General features: G+C 40.7%; 2 protein-coding genes across 4 annotated transcripts; one reads left to right on the top strand and one right to left on the bottom strand.

Moving 5' to 3' along the window:
- Positions 1-102: 102 nt before the first annotated feature.
- Positions 103-9,095, top strand: LOC115574387 (probable E3 ubiquitin-protein ligase HERC6). The gene is made up of 23 exons (XM_030405893.1): positions 103-413; positions 1,180-1,336; positions 1,436-1,512; positions 2,031-2,258; positions 2,426-2,517; positions 2,604-2,731; positions 2,813-2,967; positions 3,290-3,345; positions 3,491-3,582; positions 3,712-3,771; positions 3,908-4,004; positions 4,103-4,283; positions 4,572-4,723; positions 5,105-5,224; positions 5,714-5,812; positions 5,922-6,101; positions 6,467-6,607; positions 6,819-6,985; positions 7,148-7,214; positions 7,306-7,376; positions 7,530-7,713; positions 8,058-8,160; positions 8,306-9,095. Exons 1-23 carry the CDS (start codon positions 188-190, stop codon positions 8,548-8,550), a joined length of 3,078 nt encoding a protein of 1,025 aa, XP_030261753.1. The 5' UTR covers positions 103-187; the 3' UTR covers positions 8,551-9,095.
- Positions 9,096-9,516: 421 nt separating this feature from the next.
- Positions 9,517-15,737, bottom strand: yif1b (Yip1 interacting factor homolog B (S. cerevisiae)). Of its 3 annotated transcripts, none has more exons than XM_030407797.1 (8): positions 15,560-15,737; positions 13,939-14,041; positions 13,652-13,781; positions 13,432-13,536; positions 13,007-13,143; positions 12,698-12,853; positions 12,417-12,510; positions 9,517-10,955 (listed from the first exon to the last, which is right to left on the bottom strand). In XM_030407797.1, the coding sequence occupies exons 1-8, from the start codon at positions 15,594-15,596 to the stop codon at positions 10,800-10,802; spliced, it is 918 nt and encodes a 305-aa protein (XP_030263657.1). In that variant the 5' UTR covers positions 15,597-15,737; the 3' UTR covers positions 9,517-10,799. The 3 variants fall into 3 exon arrangements, with proteins under 3 accessions (XP_030263657.1, XP_030263648.1, XP_030263666.1); XM_030407788.1 differs by having other exon boundaries at positions 15,551-15,728; XM_030407806.1 differs by having other exon boundaries at positions 15,575-15,724.
- Positions 15,738-16,881: the final 1,144 nt, after the last annotated feature.

The raw sequence follows: 16,881 nt of genomic DNA, 5'->3' as shown, positions 1-16,881 counted from the left end.
ACATCTTTACTTCTACAAAATACCAAATATAATACCCCAATAATGAGTAGTTCGAATGCGAGTTTCCCGATAGTGATAGTAATACTTCCGACAGCACGTGAACGCAGCATCACAGTATCCCTCCCAGACGGAGGACTTCACCTTATCAGTCCCAGGACAGGTCAGTCTCAGGACAGGTGGAGGAGACATGCACGCTCAGCAGCTGTACTGTTGGGGGGACAGCTCCAGTGGACAGTTCGGTCCACAGTCAGCCCTCAGCCCGGTGTCCTGGTCCGTCCCCGGGGTCATCACCGACATCTGTTGCGGGGACCAGCACACTTTACTCCGCACCAAGGATGGAGGCGTTTTATCCTGCGGACACAACTCACAGGGACAACTCGGCCGAAAGAGATATAAAGATGGACGGACACTAGGTAGGAAACAAACAATAATAATGTTTCAGGAAAAGTGTCGACATAAAAATGAAATATCCACGTACAGTAACGTTTTGGAGTATGTATGCCCTTACAATACTATTAAGTTAATAAGTTTAGTTATTTATTTAACGTTACGTGTCTTTTACCCCCATGTCCGTTAAATGTAGCTTTAAGCTAGGCTATATAACTTTATTTGGGTCCTCTTCATGAGTCTGTCTCATGAACCCACTTCAACTTTATTTTGTTGGGCTGACAACCTAATGAGTAGTTTGTTGGTTTCTTGTATCCATCGGAAGCCATAAACAGCCACAGTAAACAACAGGTTGTCTAATTGAGCCGAGCTTCAGTTTCGTTTCCTTCTTGAAGCTCCAGAAAAAGAAAGTTAAATACAACTGCGCTTCAATAGGCGACGAGTTCAAGTGCAGGTGGGAGTGTGGGACATTCAAGCGACTGAAGCGTTCGTCTGCTCTAATGGGAGATGTTTAGTCTGATGACCTACAAAATACAGGTGAACATAAAACCGAGTGAACAGACTAATACAGTTATAATTGGCGGCCATTTAATTAAGTGAAAGTAAAGGGCAAATGTTGCTTGGTAAGTAAGAACTTAACATTGACACCAGTTATCTATGCCATGCTTAGGTTTGCATTAAGGTTAAAGCTGAATAGTATTGTATTGAAGTTAGTTGTTGTTTAGACATCTGTCATTTACACTCATCGTCACCGTGTGTGTCTATTTGTGATGCTCTGTTATCCTCTTTTAGCCCGCGTGGAGGGTCTGGGTGATGTGGTGTCAATGGCGTGTGGTCAGAACCACAGTCTGGCTGTTTGTGCATCTGGACATGTGTTCTCTTGGGGGGCAGAAGATGATGGACAGCTCGGCCTAGAAGAACATCTACTGTGCAAATGTCACAAACCGAGGCAAGATCTCAGTCTGTAGAATATTTGACTATGCAGACTTGTCACTGAAAATCAGCTTTCAATTTAAAAAAAACCAAATGTTTTTACCTGTTGTTGCAGACGGGTGCCCACACCAATGCCAATACCAGTGATTCAAGTTGCTTGTGGAAACTCCCACTCCTTGGCACTGACTAAAGGTACGAAAATGGACACACGCAACATACCGGTCTACATTCAACTCTCATCTCTGATCATGTTTGCATTAAGTTGTGTCTAAGCATTTTCTTTGGACAAGTATGAGATAAAAAACAAAGCACTTGCTGCACAGTTTCCATTGCAGATAGTGTAGATGGTCTGTCAAATGAGTTTACTGAGAAGAAACTTAATTTTCTTGAAATACTCTTCAATGTTCAAGGGAACAAACTTTTTAATACCACCTCTGTAAAACTGTATGTGAAAATGTTTTTCCTAAGTAAAAATAGCTAATTATTACAGCGATATGCTTCAGTAATTACCTCTGTAGCTTAAATATAGTTTATGATGATGTATTTATTGTGAGTCATCAGTGAGCTCATTTTTTATTGTTAAGATTTGAAGGACATAAAAAATACAGTTAAATATTAACATGAAATGTTTTTCCATCATCTTTCGATAGCGTGTCAAAACTTTGTGATTAATTTTTTATTTCCTGATCTTCATTATTTTCCACTTTCAGGAGGAGATGTCTACTCATGGGGGTTGAACAGTCATGGTCAGCTGGGCCTGGGGAAGGAGGTGTCACTGCTGTACACGCCTCACCTGGTGTTCGCTCTGACTGGAGTAGCGGTGACCCAGATTTCAGCCGGAGCGACCCACACTCTGTTCCTCACACTCCCGGGCCTGGTGTACTGCTGTGGGGCCAACAAATCTGGCCAGCTAGGGGTCAACAGGGTGGATGAGAGGGGTATGTAGCGCCGCATTATGTAATAACGCCGCATGATGTGTGAATGTTTGACTTTAGCCGAAGATCATCAAAAAGAAACAACCCTGATTATATATCTCATGAAATCAGAACTCTTCTATTCGTAATCATTCTTTTTATCTTTTTTCATTTCTTGTCATCTTTAACAGGCCGGTTCAACATCTGTGTGGTCCCCGCCCTCAGACCTCTGGGTGTCTCCTTCATAAGCTGCGGAGAGGCTCACTCTGCTGTGTTAACAAAGGTTCATACTTCAATAATCCTTTCAGCTTTACGTTTATGTGTTGGGTTGAGTTACAGCATGTGACAAAATTTTGCTGTGATTTCTAGGATGGCGAGGTTTTTACTTTTGGAGAAGGACGCTACGGTCAGCTCGGTCACAACTCCTCTGCTGATGAACTGAAACCCAGACTGGTCGAAGGTCTGGACGGACCCGCATCACAGATTTCATGTGGCAGGTAAAAACTTGGAGGCTGAACCTGAGATGTAACATAAGTTCATTAAATACTTCAAATTCACAACTGTCTCTTGTCTCCCAGACGTCACACTCTGGTGCTGGGCTCGTCTGGTCAGCTGTGGGCTTTTGGAAATGGAGCCAAAGGTCAGATTGGGACGGGACGATCAGAGGATAGTCTGACTCCCACGCTGGTACCAATTCCATCGACAACTGACAGCGCAGCAGAAGTACCCAAAGGTGTGTAATGATGGGCAGTGTGGTGTTCAGTAGATTTAAATGAGGCGTACTGGATTTGATCTGACCTCCATCTTCTTTATATTTCCCTCCTCCAATTCACATTTACTCCAGGAGAGTTCTTTGTCCATCGTGGTGATATGGCTGCCAAAGACTATTAGATGAAATTTCGAGTTGAAGCTCGTCCTTATTCTTAGACAGTTCCCCAGACATGTTTGACAGCTAGCAGTAAAACATACACCGAAATGAATATTTAAGTGTATTGACTTCAAATCTTGTGGTGTGAGAAAAGCATATAGAAGTTATCTTTCATTTGTTTAAGCAGACCTGAAGATATCAGCTGGGTGGAGTACAAACTTCGCGTACACTTCACCACTACAGGTAATGTAATAAACATATATTATATTTTTTACCCATATTTAATTTACAAACATTGTTCAGATGAATTTGAACTATAAATGACTATTTTTTGTCATGTTCATTAATTTGTCTTGTGATATCTGAAATCTGTCTGTCTTTTTTTAAGAACTTGGATCGAGGACAGATAACTGGGCGGCTGGATGAGACAAAACTGCAAACATGGCTGACAATGAGACACGGCAGCACCGAGGCTAAGAGGTCTTTGTTTTCTCTTTAAGTATTGTGGCTGTACAATAATTATGCAACTGCACATGTGAAATGTCTGTCTCAAATGCAGGAAGTACAGTGTTTGTGATACTACCTGTTTATGTCTTCTTCTTTCAACAGGGAAATATCTTCGATGTTTTTGACAAGTTCAAGTCTTGTTGCAAGTTTCACGAAGGCTAAGTGGGTGTCTTTTTGAAAGATATTATTGGTAATGTTGAGATAATGAGTGTGAGCTTTAGAATGAAAAGGTCATTTAAATGTAATTTACCCATATCCGTACTGAGACTTTGTTTTATTACTTCGCTTTTGGTAACAGTGGGCGCCCATCAGCAGCAGGCGCCTTGACTGTGGACCTTGAGGCAGCGAGCCGAGCTTTCGACCAGCTGCTGGCTGTACCGTGGATCAAACAAACAGTTGAGAACATAAATTGAACCATTTTCATATGTCACTTAGATCATTTGTTCTTTTGAGACTGAAGCAAACTTATAAAATGTATCTCTTCATCGTGCAGATCAACCTTAAAGCCCTTATTGAATTGCTTGTGGTTTCGACACCTTCCCTGAAATCACCAGAGATCATCCTGATTCTGCTGACGTGTCCTCTCCTTCAAGAAGACTCTCATGTCATGAACGATGTGCTGGGTTTGGCTATCGTTATCGCAGATATGAATGAGAGAAATCGCACAACACTAAGTAAATAACTACAGCAAACTTCAATTAATTTGTCCACAGTAGTGTCACAGTTTAGAGGGGATAGCTTACTGTACAGTGTTGATAATATATTTTCTTTACTGTGCTAAATAGTTCTCACAGAACCCATTCAACCAAATGTATTCTATAACTTATTTTATTTATTCATAAATCTATAATGTAAAACTATAGACTGCTCTTGATAACTGTGAAAAATTTGAGGTATTCACTTGATATATATCATGTAGGTGTTACAGTGTGATTACGCTGTGTGTGTTCTTTGTTCTGCAGAGGACTGGTGGTCTTCCCTGACACCCTCCATACTAAAGAAGCACATCCTGGTGTTCAAAAACGCCCTCGCCTTCATGCTGAAAAATGGCCTGTTGCTAACTCACAACCCGGGAGTCAAATACCTGCTGGAAGTCCTCAAGCTGCTCTACAAAGTCAGTGCTGTTGGTTTTTATTGTAGTCATCAATGGGTTTAGTGCCAGATCTTTTTTACTTTGTAGTGGAGTTTTGTTTGTCGTTGGCACCTACATTACGTCTGAATTGTTACAGAGCGTGCTGTTACTTCTGAATAGCCGCCAGCATAATTTTATCATTTTTTTCAAGGAATTCTGACTAACATCTGGTCTTTTATGAAATCCGAATTAACAACTGAATTACTTAGGCTATAAGTCTTCTGTTGATAAATTAAGAATTGTTTTTACAAAAAAAAACAAACAAAACTGTTAAACGATAATGACCATCACAAGTTCTCAGATCTTTAGATGATGTTTTCATTAGATTTTTATGTAATATATATGTTTGTTTTTTTCTGACAGGCAAATAAAGCTGGAAGGTCTTACAAAGTCACACTAAGCACCTTTTATGTTGAGGAAATCAGTGATAGTGTGGAGGCAGCCTTTGACGTCGGTAACTGGAAGGACTTTTCTAAAGTAGAGGTAAAAACATACAGTACTGTACACACAGTGTTGCATTATGAAACACAATGCCATATACAGTCCTATATATTTATCTCTATTTATCTATATTCTTCCTCTATACAGTTCTCTACATTTGTCTTATTTGATTTTATTTTCCGTGAATTTTATTTCATCTTACTTTTATTCTTATCTCTGCTTTATATTTATACATGTGTAGCTAAGAGTATCTCTGTTTATTTATTGTCTACTTTATATATTTAGCTAAGAGTTTATTGTTTACTGTCTATTGTTTACTTTCTATATTTAGTTTTATACCTCTTTCTCTACTTGTAAGCTGCTGGAAATCCAATTTCCTTGCGGGAGTCATCTCAAAAGGATCAATAAAGAGAAGTCTAAGTCTAATGTTTTCAGAGGAACTGTCTGTCATCTCCTGGATTATGTTAAATTTTCCATTGGAGTGTTGACTCAAATTATTTCTTGGTGAATCACTGATCATTTTCCTTTAAGGATGACAAGAACACGCCCGCCATTTTCTGCCGCTACCCATTCCTGTTCACTCTTGTCCGCAAAGTGGAGGTCTTTAACGTCTTCTCGTTCATCATGAAGGTACATTATGTATATAATAGATTGTTTTACTGAATGTCTACATTTAAGATACTTCACGATATGGTAGCAGTGTTAGCATTTCCTTTTCATCTAGGTTTTGTCATTACAGACAGCGCAACATTTCGTGCACAGATGGGCTTTGATGTTGCCTGAAGCAGTGTCAAAAGACACCGTAGGCTCTCCCCCAGCCCCGGTCTTTCAGCTAACTCTGAGACGAACTCACCTGGTTGAGGACACCTTCAGACAGCTCGCTGCAGCCGACCACTGCGCCTTCAAACGGGAGCTTTTGGTAAACAAGTCTGCTTTAGTGCTGAAAAGCTACATTTGGTAGCTTTTGTCTTTGTATTAATTCATTCCATAGTAATTAAAGGAATACTCCAGCAATTTAGCCTCCAAACAGTTTGAGACTCACAAGAGATTGGTAGCACTCAGGCCAAAAATTTTAATTGGATGTAGTCCCGGGTATGGGTAGAACTTCAAAAACACTTCCCATAATGCAACAAGCCTGGTGAATGTTTGAACTAAAGTTGAGGAAGTGACCCTTTGTTACAAACGAAAAATGGATGTCGTTGAAGCTGAAGCTGAATGTAAATAAGTTTTTGTTCCTTGACACTTCAGTTAGGTATTTAAAATGTATTATTTTGTCCTTATTAGGTGCAGTTTATGGACAACAGAAAGGTGATGAATGTCAACCAAAGGGACCTCTTCCTGCATGTGTTTGATGAGCTGATAGCTCCCGAGTCTGACATGTTCATGTGGAACGAGAGCCAGACTCTGGCCTGGTTCCCTCCCAAGGTAAGACAGCTTAATTAACGAGGTCGTCATTTATTAAATTTTTGCATACTCTTATCGTTTTTTTTTTGTGAAAAAAAACCTCTTGTCCAATGCCCCATTTTACAGTTTATAGTACAAGTTAAAGCAACACATAATGTACATTTGACCGTATCGTTACGTGGATACCTGGACAGTTGTTGAATCGTACTTAAATCCTGATCATGATCAACAGCCGAAAGTGGAGGAGAAGACGTACTTCCTGTTTGGCATTCTGTGCGGTCTGGCTCTCTACAACCAAAACATCATCCACATGCCCTTCCCACTGGTTCTCTTCAAGAAGCTGCTCAGAGTCAAACCCTCAATGGAGGACATGAGGGAGTTTGAGCCTGTTGTTGCTGAGTAAGTGTGAAAGAAAAAATGCATCATGGAGCTCTTTATCTTACCTACACCTCTTGTCCTGTCACTGGTAGTTTTAATTTTAAGCTCTCTATAGGTGACATGTGCAGGTCGGTCATAGTTACATCAGCGCGAACATTTTGTATATATTCACTGTGTCTGCAGGTCTTGGCGGTGCATGCTGGAGGACTACGCTCCTGATGTAGTGGAAAGCCTGGAGACGACATTCACTGTAGGTTTACTAAATCACAGTTAGAGTGACTCGACTGTATGTCCCACAGGTTTGTAAATTCCAGTGTGACTGTAATTCTTCTTCTTCTCAGGTGTCCTGGGGTGGTGAGATAGTTGAGCTGGATCCGAAGGAACCTGGAAAACCTTTGACAGGGTCGAACAGGTGTGTTTAAAGCTCCGATCAGGCAATCTGATTGGTTGTTAGCCGCGGTATAATGACCGTAAATCAACCATAACTGGTAAAGACATGTGAGACAAAGGTAAGGGAAGCTACTTGAATGATACTGTATTCTTTTTTTCCTTTGTTATTTCATAGGAAAGAGTTCGTAGCCGCCTTTGTCGACTATGCCTTCAACAAGTCGGTGGAGGGAGTGTTCAGTGAGTTCAAGAGAGGGTTCCTCAAGGTGTGTGACATCGATGTGGTGGACTTCTTCCAGCCGGAGGAGCTGCAGGCAGTGATGGTGGGCCAAGAAAACTACGACTGGGAGGTGTTCAAGCAGGTCTGCTAAAATGCATGTTTTGACTTTTACATGTAGAAGAGTCAGAAATGAAGATATTCTAAGCTGATTCCAGACAATAAGCAGAATACGCACAGAGTCAAACCGCACAGAGCAGATCGAAGCTTACATAAAGAGCATAAAGCATCTGGTCAGTTTTTAATAAATAAAACTCCCCATGCAGACTCAAGACACATTAACAAGAAACACACATAAAACTGAGAAACACATTTTCTGTGTAGAAGCACAACAAATCAAGGATAAATTACAAAATAAACACAAGCAAATCAACAATATCAGACAGGCGCAATTTTACTTATGTGTTTGTTTTTTATTTTTCCAAACAGAACACAGTGTATGAAGGAGGCTATTATGCTGATCATCCGAACATCGTGACCTTCTGGGAGGTGTTCGAAAAACTGCCAGCAGAGGAAAAGAAAAAGTTCCTCTGTAAGTGTTCCACATATCAAGTTTGAATGCATTATATTAGTTTCAGATTTCATGAAGAATTGAGAGAAAGATTGAGATGTTTACCACTGTATTCTCCAAAGTTCTCTTTAATTTAGCATGATCTCGTGCTTTTTTGTGTTGCCAGTGTTCCTCACGGGCTGCGACCGGGTGCCCTTCCTGGGTATGGGCAGCATCAAGATGAGAGTTACTCCCTTGCCCGACTACACTGATCGCCACCTGCCGGAATCCCTCACCTGTCATTTTCTGTTACTACTGCCCATCTACCAGAGATACCCGGTGGAGAGGTTGATGGAGACCAGACTTCTTCAGGCTATTAATCACAACAGAGGCTTTTGGAAGGAAGACACTGAGGGCAAGAAAAAGAAATAGTTTTAGTCATATTTATCTCTAAAAATATATATTTTTTCTTAGTGTAGACATATTAAAGGTCTGAAGTAAGTTGTAACTTTGGATCTGTTGCATTATTGATTTATGAAGGGACTCAGTAGATGTAGATCAGCAGCCCATGTAATGCCATTTACTTCTTGAGGCTAATTGCACCTTTTATGATATTGTTCAAAACTTTCTGTTGTCAAATCTTAGCTTGATGAAGCAGCTTCATGGCTCTGTGGTGGTCTTGATGAAGCAGATGTGTCATACAGGGCCAGGGTGTATAAATAAGTGTCTAGATCATGGAGACGATATTAGGCCAGAACTCCCAAAGCTTTCTCCGCTTCAGGTGTCAGACCACTGCCATTGCCTCACTATGTCACTTTATATTCTGCCACTCGTAGCATCAAGTATTCTTTCCATTCATTCATACATGCCCCAATCATAAGAAAAATATGTTTGTGACTTTAAAGAGTGAAATGTTTGTAATTTGTGTTGTACCTGTGTGCCTTAATAACCTAATAAATAAATGACTTTGCATGCGATAATGGCCTGCAGTTCATTATCCTGGAGGAAATTAAGACATTTTAATATGTTGAGGCTTTTTTTTTTTAAAATTTTTGGTAAATCACAGTCCAACTATCAAAACACAATCTCTTGGGACCCTCAAAGGGCCTGACTATTTCCTGGTTGTTTGATTTACAAATGGACTGGACAGTTAAACTGCCATTATCTCATATATTTTATTGCAGGTCCAAAATCCATATGAAATTAATAAGTTAGCCAAAAAACAAAGGAAAACTAAAACTAGACTAGACTAGATTGAAGTTTCGGCTAATATAGGCTTGTTCCCCTCCAAATTTTACTGTAATACAAGTATAGCTTCAATAATCACAGCGACAAAACAATTCAATTTAAAGACCAATTGCAAACAATCTTTGCGCACATAAAACACAATCCAGCAGCTCCATCAGTCAGACTTTATTTATTAATTGTCATATTTCAATGGCTTGATTTGATAAGTTGTGTCTTCAGCCTGCTTTGACAGTCAGGCTGGGAACCATTCATGACTAATCATGAACACAAAAGTGTTTTACTGCCTAATCTGAGGAAAATGCAAAAAATCCTGAATTTTGAAATTTCCTGAATTGAATGATTTGAGTTAGCATTGTCTACGTTAAAAAAAAGCAGAGACAGCTTGGTTCCTAGTGACATTAGATGATTTACACTTCAGCACATGAAAGCACAATTACACATATTTCTGGCATTAAAATATTTCAAGTATCTCGAGGAGACTAGAAAGACGCTGACAGAACAGACCACCTCATCTCTTCCCTTTCTTTCTTTATTCCATCTGACTTTCAATATGAAAAAGCAGTAAATAATTTACTTGGTTTTTAAAAAGGATATCAAAGTTGACTCAACATTTCATGGTGAGGTCTACGCCTTTACGTGGCTTACAGTTTTCTATTCAAGAGTCATCAGGCAGCAAAGCTCGAACACGTATCAAAGCACATAGAAAAAGATTCAACAGATAAAATGCAGGTGACCCTAACCGCTCAGATAAACCCTGGTGTCTAGATTTAGTGACGACGGAACTTTACCCATCTGTGAAAGAAACATTAATCGAACATCAGAGCGGAGCCAAGTGACCACTTTTAAACCTGAATTTGAGCTTTTTTTCTTGCTTCCACAAATGGACGGTTAGTGTGCTTCATGTCTGTCGGCTCAGAAAAGAAAAAAATCGTTTTAGATATCAGAGCAACATCTGCAATAATACTTTTGACATACAAAAACATACAAACTTAAATATTCCTAAAAAATATAATTACTAACAAATAATTACATTGTATAGAAAAACAATTTAAAGCCACTTGCTCTTGCTACAAATTTTTGAAGACGTGACATAAAAAAGACGAACAAAAAAAAAAGAAAAGGCAACACTAATGACACGGGCTGTGCTGTGAGAGAGCAGGCAGTGACGCCTCACATCTTCTCTTCATCGTCTTGTAGCGTTTGTTTTTCTGCTGCCCACGTCGAGTCTTGTGAATATGCAGGTATGCTTTTAAGTCTGGGAAGCGATGGGCTGTCATCCAGACAGCTGTGGCCCTTCTGTGTTTCCTAAAAGTCCAGCTTCTTCAATGTGTGTGTGTGTGTGTGTGTGTGTGTGTGTGTGTTTTCTTGAGGGTTTGTCGTGGTCGAGATGGCATTCAGTTCATCTTCTAGTTGATGAGTGTGTGTTCCAGGTTTTATCTGATGAGGTGGTAGGTGAGCCAGTACATGAAGATGGGCTGTGCTGCTGCTATAGACATGGTGAGGTACATCCTCAGCTGGTTCCTGGTTCCTCTCACCAGCCTCCCCTCTGCAGCCGCCTCAGATAGCAGCTTCAGACGCAGAGTGCGGATCTGAGGAGAGATTAAGATCAGCCATTAAAACAAAACCTGCAAACAGCTTTTAAGAGTAAAATTCAAGCACTTTCGCGGCACATTACCACAGACTCTCAAAGCCGTTATCATCACATCCAAGTTGTTACTATAAATGCAACTGCTAAAAATGAAAGTTTAATTCAGCACTGATTTTGTTTATTTTACCAGGTGTTCCTCTTAACATTGTATGCTTTGATCGGGTTTATTTGATGCTAGTGCTAACTTAAACTGCCGCAGACACACATCTCCAATAGCTTCATTTCAAATAACAAACATTTTTGGTTTTCATCAGTGACTGCGTTGATGAAACTCAACCACAACATTTCAGAGAGTATATTTCAATTCAAGCAGATTCTTTGAAATCTTTGAAACCTAATAAATGTAATATTTTAGGAACTCTAGACAAATATCGACAGAGCCATAATGATTAGCAAATTACCAATTTCCCTCGGAGATCTGACATCGCAAGCAACTTCATACACAACAATAAATTCAGATTTTGGTGACACTGTTAGACATGTGTTAATTACATCCAACTTTTGCTTTAGCACTGACACAGTGGTTAGTGGAAGTGTTGAAATGGAGCGCATTAGACTGACGTGTTAATACCGTTTTTTCCTTCTTTATGTATGTATATAGGATGGGCAAACAATTAGAAACTCCACCAAAAAAAAAAACTGACTGACCTCAGTAGTAAGTATATAATTAAATTTACACATTTCCTACACTGTCACCAAAAACTGAACATTGTAAACTTTATAAAATGTATGGTAGTACGGTTATATTAGATTATACAAATATAAGAAAGTACCCACTCAGTTCATTTGTGTGAGGTGGGTGAGAATGGGGGCCAAGGGTGTCTGAGTCAGGAAAAATATGGTAATATGAAGAAATGTCGGATTCTCAAAAGACGAAGAGAGAAATTTCTTGTGAAGTTCTCTGTATGTGTATGTATGTATGTATGTATGTACCTTTGTGTAGGTAGGGGGAATGTCTTTTTTTATGAAGTCTGGGGGGTATTGCAGAGAATTACACTGAGGAGTGGAGGTGAGGGTAAGATTGATGGTAAAATGTCGAGGATATGTGCAGTAGACGTCTGGTAAATGTCTGGTATTTAGCAGGTTTTGCTGGCAAACAGCAGGATTTTTTATGCTGGCTCCCAGAGCTGAGGCAGAGCGGGCCTGTGTGGACACTGTGGGGATTGGGTAAAGTGTCTGAAGGATTAATTTACTGGTTTAGCTAAGGTTTGTGTTATTTACCAACTAGCTGCCATTCCTCTCAGGGATTCCATGGGTTATCTTAAAAGCCATTAGTTTCAAAAGATTAAATATCGTAAGTACCATCGGTCTGTATGTTTGTGTGATTTTTAACCCTGGTTGACCAAGCATCTTCACGAACAATTATTAAAACTGTCGATAGTTAGTAGATGCTGCTACTCACCATAAAGACAAAGATGGCAACACAGCACCACAGTAAAGAGAGATAGTAAGCTGGCCTCCCAAACATCAGGCCCGCTACCACACCGATGATCATCCTAAAGAGACAGAGAGAAGACAGAAACACACAGTGTTGCAGGTGAGGCAGAACATCCACAGAGACATAAATGAAAATGAAATTCAAAAAGTAGATAACATTGTTCAAGTGAAGATTAGTTACTAGAAAAAACAAAACAAAAGGGCGACCAAAATAAAGACACAAGCATTGGAAGATGTTGAACTCACCCAACATATTTGTAGCCAGAGAAAGCCAGCAGGTCGATGGTCGTGAGGTCGGTATTGACTGTCACAAGGTAGAGCGACAGCAGGACGGCCAGCACCTCCATGATCAGCCACACCAACGCCGAGCTGGCCTGAACTCCCAGCAGCTCTGGAGAAAACCTGACATGACAATGACAATCTCAATTTTATCAAGCCACTAACAACATGCGACTATTTAATAAGCTGTTCCCAGCCGGTAATGATCATAAAGCAGCAGATTATTGTGTTTTCCAAACAGGTAACGCGCTGATAAAAGCACAGATGCATCTTTACTTGTTCTGAGTGCCGAGGGCCAGTCCAGCCACCAGGACGTATGTGATGAAGCCCATGGCAGGAATGTAGAGATCGGGAGCGTTCACATCGAAGCGTGGAGCCACAGGAGTGTCCTGCTGGTAGCTCACCTCCCAGTTCTACAAAACACATACACAAGCACAAACTTATAACCAACTAAACATTTCAACTCCGGTCTGAAATCATGGAGTATTTAACGGTTAAAGGTAACGTGAATTTGCCACACATGACAAATGCATCTCAAGGTTCCACTGAAGCATCCAATATATGTGGAAATATTCAAGAAATTTTAAGTACATAGGCTTAACGGAGACCTACAAGCAGGTCTTTTGTCTCAACATAGAGTGGATGTTGAGAACGTCAGAGACCCACAGGAAAAAAAACTATTGTTCTTACAGCAGCCTTACCTCGTGCATGTAAGGAAAAACGAGAAGGCCCAGCTTCTTCCCCACGTACACCGTGTCCACTGCAAAATAGTATTTCAGCTTGGAGATTGGGATGAATCTGTCCAGCTGAAAGCGAACAGAAATACACACACAAAGTATTATTTGAATGAGTATTTCATCTTTTAATATGGGGCAATCTGTCAAGCAGAATCAAGGAAGAAATATTTTAGGGAATTCTTACATTCTTGTCCACCATCTCTCGTCCTTGGGATGCCAGTGAGCTGCCATATGCCATGGCCAGGTTGGACATGGGGTCTGACAGGATGGACTGGGCAGGAAATCCTGCTGCTTGAGGCACAGCCGGCTGGTTGCTGCCAGCATGACACAAGAAAATGCATTAACAACGAGGAGGAGGTAACGGCTACAGAAATACACACATATAATCAAATCGATCGCGAAGAGATGATACAAAAGAATAAAAAGCTGAATTAAAGGACTGCTATTTAGGATGGTTATGTTTCCTCCCACCTGTAGCCTGCCTGTGCCCCAGATGCAGCTCCACTTGTATCCTCAAACAGCTGGCTGTCTCCTGGACCATCCACTGATGTGTTCCTTAGACGCATGTTGGGCTCTGGATGAAGAGAGAGAGGTGAGAGAAAGACATATGTCAAACAAAGGAGTCAATCTGAACGTCTCAAATCAATTCAAATTTCAGGGGGTGCAAGAATGTTATAAGATCAGTAAAGCAGGCGCATGCAAGGCAGCCAAAATTACAGGAAATCAGATGAACCAACATGCAGCGGTTTGTATGAAGAGTTCTTGTTTCTGTTTTAAGCTACCCAAGCCTTTACTGTGCTCATTTTCTGTAGTCGCACAGCATAACTACACTAACATATGAATGTGTGTCCAACTGTTGGATCGCTGCTTGTTAATGATTACTATAAGAGTGCAAAAACATCACCAGGGACAGCTGATTGAACTTGGTGGACTACACCGAGTGTCTATGGCTGTTGACATCTGGAGCAGACAGTTGATTTCGCTCTTCTGAGGGAGCTGTGACGTCAAAGTGAACTCCTGAAGTGCCTTAAGCATCATGTGCCCTCAAAGTGCACTTATAAATGAATATAGGAAAGTCTCTGCAGTGCAGGAGAAAGAGCTCTTTGACTCCATCTCCTGAAGGGGAGTAATAACATCATCACGGACTAATCACAAGGGCAGATTGAGTCACTTTATAAGAGCCACAATCAGGTTCAGTTTGGACCTCCCTCCCTCCTCTCCCACAACAAAGAAAGGTTATGACCTGCAGGTCAACACACAGACTTAACAATAATCAAGACACTTCAAACCTAACACATAGTCTGTGCAGCCTTGTGACTACTATCTTTAAAAAAACAACATAGTGTGCCTTGGCGATGGTGTTCATCAGTCATCTTAATTGTGGAAAACTAATATTTTAAGCTATAAATAAGAGTATTCTGGGGTGTACTTTAATCCTCGGAAATCAGATTTGCTGATGGGCAAGTGTCTGCTTAGAAATACTTGTTTCATAGAAGCTGAGGTAACTATAAATCAGCTTTCGTAGCAAATAGTCCCATTACTGACCTCATCAGACGTCCCTGCTTATAGATCTGGGTCAAAATAACACGTCTGTCCCAAAGTCTAATCCGGACTGAAGCGTGGGAAGAGAAACTTTAAAGTCAGTTTACGTCAACATAGAAAGGGACAACATTGAAAAGCTAAACCAGCGTCACATAACAACACAGTTCGTCTAAATAAGTCTGTAAACACAGACATATCCCGCAGTGGTTGCACAGAAACCGTTAGCCCAGCTTGTGTAACGTTACTTAGCTCGTTAGCATTGCTAACATAGTTGGTGCCTATTAATAGCTTTAGCAGCTACCTGGGATTTATTTAGCTAAAACTATCTCCTACAATGACTCGTTATATGTCAGTGGCAACAATGAACGCTCCGGTGTGTGTGTGTGTGTGTTTTTTTTTTTCCAAGTTGTTTAGCTAGTTGTTAGCCTCGACATCACCATGTAGGTCCGTTAAACGTCAGATCCCAGAAAGCTAGCAGGTACATTCTGTACACATGCAGCCGGTGAGAAGATAGGCTGATTTAACCGATGAATTCACGTACGTAACTTACGCTGTCTGAACCCACTTTGAGTTGCAGTGTAATCCATTTGGGCTGAGTTGGTGGTCGCAGCAGCCGTCAGTTATCTCTGCTGAGGTGCAGTTGGCAGGCTATTAGCTTGGGCAGCAGCGAGCTACACGGCAAAGTTGGAGTCATTCATAAAATTAAACCGGAAGTGCCGCAGTCTTCTTCTCTAGTTTTAATGAGAGTCACAGGCCAACGGGAAAGGTGATACCGCTACCTACTGGATGAAACTATGTCCAGCAACCCTTTAATCCTTCACTTTCTTCCTATGTCTGCTAGCTTAAAGGGGCCCTATGTAGTTTTGGAGAATGCCCCAGAGCACTGTTTGAGGCGAGAAAGGTGGCAGGGTCCGCCACATATAAACAAAGTTAAAAGGTATGAGATTGTGTTGTCCTTTAAGGTCAGTTAGTTTATTCAGTTTATTGAGTCATGGAAACAAACAGTGTGTTTGTTTAGTTTATTCAGAGATTCAAAGTCGATGAAGATCTTCCTCTCCTGATAAAATTTCCTCCCCAAAACGACATAGTGCACCTTTAATCTTAAATGCGTCTCTCTCTACCTTAAGTTTTCCACAAACTTTCCTTTTAACAGACATGACTGAGACAGGATTATAAATATAATGAACAAGGCAGATTTTGAGAACAGAATCAACTGTTTCTGTCTCTGCTCCTCTGGACATGAAACTAGACTGCATATCCTAGGACATATTGCGCGAATGTGTAGAGAAAGGTGGTTTGAGATTTGGAGAAAATGGCCTTGTGCATACTTCTAAAATAACTTCTCAACTGAAGCAACATCTGAACAACCAATTAGAAACATGTTTTTGATCCGAGGGCGGTATGAGGGGAAAGGAGACAGGGGAGACAGAGTTCGGAGTCCTGCATTTTTAGCCACAGCTCACCACGGTAACTCATTTTACCCCGCAGGGTAGTGCTGTCGTCCAGAAATAGGAGCAGGTGAATGAGTCAGTGCCATCATTTTTAGTCATGCTAGCAGCCCGGCTCCAGGGATGGTCCTGTTGGTTGATTGGTTGGTCCACCGCTTTGGCCCATAAATACACGAGGCCATGAGAAGGACTCCTAATGACACCGGCGATCCTCTGACTTTTCCTTGAGCGTCACCATGAAGTGGATGGATATAAATTTGGATGGATTGCCTCCGGATGATCCTTGTGGTCTTCTGATTCTTTATTTCATAGTGCACCCAAAATCAACAAAATTATAATTTGTCCAATAATTTATGACTTGTGCTTCAGTGTTTGGTGCTAATTAAGACTTCTAAACAATGCTAACAGGCTAAATGATTAATTA

Source organism: Sparus aurata, chromosome 2 (assembly GCF_900880675.1).
Source record: "Sparus aurata chromosome 2, fSpaAur1.1, whole genome shotgun sequence".
NCBI lineage: Eukaryota > Metazoa > Chordata > Actinopteri > Spariformes > Sparidae > Sparus > Sparus aurata.
Note: the sequence above shows the minus strand (reverse complement) of the source record. Positions and strands in the feature narration are given on the sequence as shown.